This window comes from Cyprinodon variegatus, unplaced genomic scaffold (assembly GCF_000732505.1).
Source record: "Cyprinodon variegatus isolate N-32 unplaced genomic scaffold, C_variegatus-1.0 Scaffold886, whole genome shotgun sequence".
Lineage (NCBI taxonomy): Eukaryota > Metazoa > Chordata > Actinopteri > Cyprinodontiformes > Cyprinodontidae > Cyprinodon > Cyprinodon variegatus.
In genome coordinates, this window is record NW_015151339.1 from 156394 (window position 1) to 163489 (window position 7096).

Here is a 7096-nt window from a genome sequence, read left to right on the forward strand (position 1 = left end):
ACCGCACCGTGACGTCACTGCAGGAAGATGGCAGGAGGGAGGGGTTACTATATTTGGGCAAAAATGGCCGCTTCCAGACTCAGTGATCGCAACAAAAATTTATTATTTCACTGATTAACTCTAAATTCATTAAATCACCGCAAACGTATTAGTTTTAAGTATAAATAATGATCCATTGATTATTCCTTGCTGAGGACTTTTCCTTTAAGATGTTAGTTGTATGAATATTTAAAAGCCCTGCATTGTTTTCTTTCCAAACTTTTGCAGCACTTTGTGTTAAAAATTCATATAAAGTCTGAATAAAACCCAATGACATATAAAGTTGTTTGATGACTGAGTCTGTGATCTATCAAACAGCTCCTGTGTCACTGAACTCTCAAAAGTTCAAACAATGCAGTGGGCAGAGAGAAGAAAGAGAAGGGAAATTGCTCCATTGTGACACATTTTACTGAAAGTCAAATTAGTCAATCAGAAGATAAAATACCCGAAAACACTCCACAGATGATTAAACCCTCCACATCAGAATAAAGATAGTTGAATAAAGAAAAAGGTGCATTAATGCGCTCTTATTCTTAGAGTTCATGCTGAGGGGTTACCTATGTCCTTCACAGAAAAGATGAAGGGGTCTGAGCGAGATGCTCCAAAGTGGTTGTAAGCAGTGGCGGTCAGCGTGTATTCAGTGTTTTCATCCATGATTGATCGTGGTATGCTGATTTCCTCACCATTCTGGGTTACATTGAAAATTGTTTCATTCTCTCTAAAGACAGAAAAAGAAAATGGAAAATGTGGTCATTAGCAAAAATGCTGACTTAGAAATCAACAAAACCCAGAGCTACGACTCGATACCTGTGGACTGAAATGTTGAATAGAGTACGGAGGTATGTGTCTCGTCCTCTCCTCAGTGAGCAGTTAATGGAGTCCCAGCTCTTTGTCGTTTCACAGCTAATATCTGTAGGCTTATCAGGAGGAACTGTAAGGATAATAAGGAGCATTTTGAATCATTTGGAAACAAGGACAAATAATCAGTTTCTTATTTTGCAGGATTAAAATCATTTCAAATATAAGCTCTACATAAAGAGACCAATGGAAAATACTCATAATTTCCCACCGTTTCATCTCTTCCTCTATTTTTACTCCTTTTATTCTATTTATTGCACAGCATCCCTTGCTTAGATAGACTCACACCTGCAATTTAGAGTGTTGAGGTTTTCCTTATGGACACCCGTTTTGCCTGAACAGGAGTGAGATTCCCTCAGGTTGAAGCCTATTCAGCAGCTATCAGCTCCCAGCTCTTTGCATGAATTTAAAGTGGAGAATGAAAACCCTGTCCGGGCAGAACAGGGGGGAACAATGAGCTGAGATGGCTGATATTCTATTCTTTCACACCTTTGCAAAGATCAATAAAGTGCTAATTGGGGGATTTCTAGTGTTGCACTGCAGCCATTTTTTGGTGTGTGTATAAAAACGAAGAACTGCATACTACTTGGATGTAAAATAATTGCCATCATGGCTTTATCAAGCTGCTGCCTACCTTTGAAGCAGGAAAAAGACTAATACAAAGTGAATCCAGTAGAACTTTTTATTGCCTACCCACCCTAATGGGTGGCAATAGTTGAATAAACTTTTGGCTCTCAAAAAGGTATCCGATACCATCATTCTAGTGCAGATACTGGACCGAAATCAGTAACTGGGCCCTGCCCGATACTTATATCGGTCCAACACTAGTGATTAACAACAAAAATCCAATGATGCAGTAATTGATGTAAAAAAAATCAAACAAAATGTAGCCCTTTAGTTCAGTTTATACAGCATCAACAGGCAGCAAGTGTCATCTGAAGACATTCTACACAACAGACATGTTGTGTAGAACCCACATACAGCTGTAACCCACATACAGCGTTTAATCAGAGTCAGTAACAAGCCAACCATATCCATTTTAATTGTAATGCAGCACAATCAAATGCAGCTGATCAGATAAGGCTAAATAGTTTGGGTTATGTAAGGGAAGCCCAGCTGTCTGCACTAAGTCATTGGTTTTCAGCAATCCCCCATTCTGACAAGGGGGAAGCGGAGAGGAACCGTTCCGTTGAATGGAAGAGAAACCTCCAGCAAAATGAGGCCATCGCCTCCAACCAACCTCAGCCTACATATAAAGGTTGTCTTATATGCCAGAACCGAAAGTTGTTGCGCATTCTAAGTGAGCCATCTTTTTTTTATAAGACTTTCATCAAGCAGGAACATACTGCAATATATACTGTAGATTTCTTCATCTGTACTTTGATAGGTTTTCTAAAAATAATTATGTCTTTGGCTTTTTGTTTGTTCAAAGTTATTTTCCCTTTTCTGTTTCTCTAATCCATGAAAAACTCCAAAATAAAGTGATTTCTCATTGCAGTACTACCTGAAGTCTTGGATAAAGAAAAAGATAAACATTACATCTGTTTTTTAAATTTATTTCTCAGATCTTAGATCCATCTTTTAGATGCTGCACATGTTCTGTTTTGAGTCACATCTATAATCCTGTGTCCTATTTGTTCCTGTAGACAAACACTGAATATCAATTAGGGATCATCCCTCATTTGGAAGACAAACTTGTTTAAAAACAGGGAAAAAAAGGATCTAAGTTTTTAGCAGTTGTAATCTAAGCTCTTGGTATTAATTTGAACTTTGAACTGAACTTCTCCTGAATGTAAATCATCAGGTATTGCAATGACTTAATAAATAGTTGGAAAATGCTATTTAACAGTTATTATTCCACTTTATATATATATATATGTATATATATATAGTCATATTCAATAAATTTGACTTGACACTAAAAGTACCTTTTGAAAATTTGCTTTTCATTAATCCCATAAAAAAATATATATTTTATTGCTCTGATGTAATTTTCTAATCTTGAAAATCATGTCAGCTGTAACAGGAACAGCATCATAATTACAGGTATTAGAAAAAAGTCTAAAAGCATAATTTTTTCGATAAATGTGTAGAGGTACGTACATCCAGCCTTTAAGTCCAGACCACTGACAACTTCCCGAACAGACTGCTTTTTGCAGTCCATGGTGCAGACCACCTTTGACCGCTGCGTCCACACCTCACGCAGATAGAATACTGTGGTGGTGCAGTTCATATTTCTGGACAGAGTTACTCCCCGATTGTTCAGCTCCAGGTACAGTGTGCATCTGAAAGATGAAATGTTTAAATCAACCTTCTCTTGTAAGAAAACCCAACTATGTATTTTTTTTTAACCAAACATGGATAATGGATGGATGATATGTCTTTATTCACAGGCCTTAAAGTTGTCAGGAAGCATCCAAATAGCACTTTAATAAAAAAAAAAAAGTGAGTTTGGGGATTTTAAATATTGACAGTACTATTGAAGTTAGTGTGGAAGTGAATAGAGTATCTAAAAATTATACACAAGTGAGAGTAGTACTACTTCATCATCATCATATTCTTATTTAAATAAAAGTAAAAAATTTACCTTTGAAGAAGTTACTCATGTAAGAATTAAAAGATATTTGGTAAAAAGGATGGAAGTAATTGATCTACTAACTAATTATGTTATAACAACTGTTTAAATACTTTACAAAATGATGTTACGTTTAAACAAAATTTAAAGTAATACAGAAATGCTGGTGTTTCAAAGAGTGAGATAAAAAAAAAATAAACATAGTAATTACACAATAACAAAGTTGGAATAAACGCTCTGCATAATAGTTTTTTGAGTTAAAAACTCACAAAATCAATACTTACAGTATGTTAGAATAGTTTAAATAGTACTACTCTTTACAGTATTTTCACTTGTACATTCAGTACAAAAAAAGAAAAAGTGTTTTTCCTTCATGGAAATTTGTTTAAAACAAGTTTTTTTTTTTATTTCATCAAATGAAGTAACCCTCATTAGGTAGAGTAGCCAGAAAAATCTATGCAAATAAAAGTGGTGATACTTTTTCCTTTTTTTATCTTTTCCCAAAAATTACTGAAGTAAATGTAACGAGTTTCTACCCACCTCTGAGTTAGTGTCCTATTAATGATTAAACTAATGACACTCAGGATGGTGATGGGTTTAGGTCCTGGCCTATGGAGGTAAAATAAGGTCTGATTTCTTTGCTTGACCAGTAACACTAGTTTAAGTCTTACAAGTAGTGTTGCGCCGATGCCATTTTTTGGCCCCGATACCGATACCCGATACCTGGCTGTGCAGTACCGGCCGATACCGATACCATAATAATGTAAAATAATTGCCATCATGGCTTTGTCGAGCTGCTGCCTACCTTTGTGAAGCAGGAAAAAATCTAATACAAAGTGAATCCAGTAGAACTTTTTATTGCCTATCTGGAATTGGTGACAATAGTTGAATAAACTTATGGCTCTCAGAATGGTATTGGTGCCCTATTTTTTGGTACTCGCAGATACCGGTACCACCATTTTAGGTCAGTATCTGTCCGATACTGGTATCGGTGCAACACTACTTACAAGTCATCATAAACCAAAAAGCGAGTTTATTCTTAGGAACTAATCTGACTACATGGAATTTTCTCTAGTTTAGTATTATAAATACCAAACTGAACAAGCCTAAACTTGATGGTTCATCACTGAATGGAGATTTTCAGTGATGATTTGAATTGATTTTGACATCAGGACTAGTTTTGATTAAGAGAATAATGAAAAGCTCAACCTTTCTAAAAATCATAATTTAATCTTTTTTCATAAGTCTTATGACAAAAGCTTTTTTCTGTGGTATACAGCAGTGATTCCCAGACATGGTCCTCAGGCTCCAACACTCCTAATTGAAGTGGTATTTTCTCAGCAGCCATCCAGTGTCACATCAGCCTGTCCTTTAGCAAAACTTTCAAGTTGGGTGTGTTGCAACTAAGATACACCTATAAGATGAACGACAGTGGGTCCTACGGTCTAGAACAGAGACCCTGTGTGACATTTCTGAAGAAGTGCTGTTTCTTATTATTTTCCATAGAGATTTTGAAGTCAAATGTCCTTACCTGGGTTCACATTTAAAGACGTGGCAGTAGACAGTCAGATTTGAACCCATGAGGAACAGCGTGCCTGGCTCCGCTGTCAGATAACCCAGAGGGATAATATCCATACAGTCGGCAGGGAGAAGAGGAAAGCCTGTGTAAGAGACACAGCAACCATTTCTCAAATCCAGAAACTTAACTGAGTTTGTTGTATGACTATAAAAGAAAAGAACACACAGACAGATATGTGAGAGGAGGACTCACCGCTGATGGAAAAACAGAGCAGCATGACAATGCATCTCCAACTGGATAACAAGAGATTCATCTCAGCTCATCTCTCTGAAACCAGAGGACCCATGCAGCAGCTGGGGGAAGGAAAATGCTGTTATCAAGATCACGGCTTAAGAACCCTGAAGGCTTCGGGGCATGAAGAAAATGATTGTACCTCATCCATCTGTGTCCAGATTTAAGGCAGCCAAATGAAGAGCAAGAACATTTTCTCACTGCACCTTTTCCTGTTGATAGCAATAGTGTCTATATCTCTTTAAAGGTCATTGTTAATAATTCGTCATTTTCAGCTGATTAGAATTTTTCCGTATCTTACTAAAGAGATGGAACAAGATAAACTTACCAGAATGACATTCTTATCAAGACACCATCCAAAGACAAAGTTTTTTAGCATCGTTTTCTTGCGCAACATTTCCTCACACCTGCTTAGCTCCACTTGCCTGCCTAAACTGATCTTTGTTGCAAGAGTGTCACATCTTAAAGAGGCCATTGACCTAGTTAGGTGGTATTCTGGCAGAGCAGAAACTTTGAACATTTGTCTCAGTACTTGTGCGCCCTACTTGAGTTGCTTGTTTTTCATCACCACAAAGGCTGAGTTGACGTAAAGCGCTCACTGCTCACATGAACATGCTGCTTTTAGCTGATTACTGAGCGTAAAATCTAGAGTATTGACTGGAGTTTTTTTTTTTTTTATGTTCAAATAACCTGCTGACCCATGCTTTACTGCTACCCAGCTTCTCTGGTATCTGTTAAGACTTACTGTTCTAATGCTTTTTTTTTTTCTACAGAAGATTCTAAACTTAAGCAGAAAAGTGGCTTATCAGCATGCACAAAGATCACTGTCATATTAAATGCATACACAAACAATCTGAATTAATTGGGCTTTAGGAAAGCATCCCCCCAAAAAAAAAAAAAAATCTAAATCACAAGTCGTACTTACATAGAAAGTCTTGTTGGCTTCACTTGAGATATCATAGTTCTTTTCCAGCCGAGCTCTTTGCTGATGTTGGTAGCTTGTCGTTTTGCCAGTCTGTCTACTGTTTAAGTGATAGTGAGTCTTTTTTTTTTTACTTACACTTGTTTTTGTGAATTTTACTATTTTTTTCCACCTCTAACCTCAAGTGCACTGCAGGGAAAACCCAAAATATGAGCAGAACGTCTGCACATAAAGATAAAACGGACCTCAAAGTTGTGGGCTGTAATTTATCCCTGTTAAAAATGCTAAAGGTTAGAGTCAGTTGAAGAACATGCAAATGTGCTACTTTCTAAAGGTAAAATTACTGAATTCATTTGTTTCTTGATGGCATCCTAGTACCTTTCAAATTAGTAATGAAATAAGCATCTTTTCAATTTTAATCAAATTGCAGGAATGATTTTTCTCGTTGTTCTACTTTGCTTTTATTACTAAAGTATGGAAGGTGTTAGGTTATCAGTATCATACATGGGAAGCCTTGACTGAAGACAACCTGAAGATGTCTAACAGCATATGTGAAGAGGATACTCATGCCTGCAACATGCAATATTCTTCATTTTATGAAGGATTCCTCTTGTAAATTCATCACCAGGATTTACTAGAACAGAGCCTGACTTCTTTATAAGCTTACTGAGCTTTTACAAGTCATTACAAGAGATCACACTCCATTTCAGTTCAGTTTATTTACATAGCGTCAATTCGCAACACGTCATCTCAAGGCGCTTTCCAAGTTTTCTATCTAAGGGCAACCAGTTGATTCCATAAATTAATTGACTCTTCAGCAATCCCTCACATTTAGCATGCTTGAAGCGACAGTGCAGAGGAAAAACTCCCTTTTAAGAGGAAGAAACCTCCA

The 7096-nt window shown here is 36.8% G+C and overlaps 1 protein-coding gene across 5 annotated transcripts in view; it reads right to left on the reverse strand.

Moving 5' to 3' along the window:
- LOC107099583 (interleukin-12 receptor subunit beta-2-like) overlaps positions 1-5887 on the reverse strand; it is a 21896-nt gene extending 16009 nt beyond the window's left edge. For 3 of the 5 annotated variants that reach the window (XR_001481966.1, XR_001481965.1, XM_015397770.1), the window contains exons 1-7: positions 5611-5886; positions 5425-5494; positions 5244-5344; positions 5004-5133; positions 3001-3182; positions 847-970; positions 597-757 (exon numbers count right to left, since the gene is read on the reverse strand). Coding sequence is in view for 3 of the 5 variants with exons in the window: in XM_015397770.1 (XP_015253256.1) it covers positions 597-757; positions 847-970; positions 3001-3182; positions 5004-5133; positions 5244-5304 (658 nt within the window). In the remaining 2 variants the exon portion in view is untranslated. The other 2 variants (XM_015397772.1, XM_015397771.1) reach the window with 2 other exon arrangements.
- Between the last annotated feature and the right edge of the window lie 1209 nt (positions 5888-7096).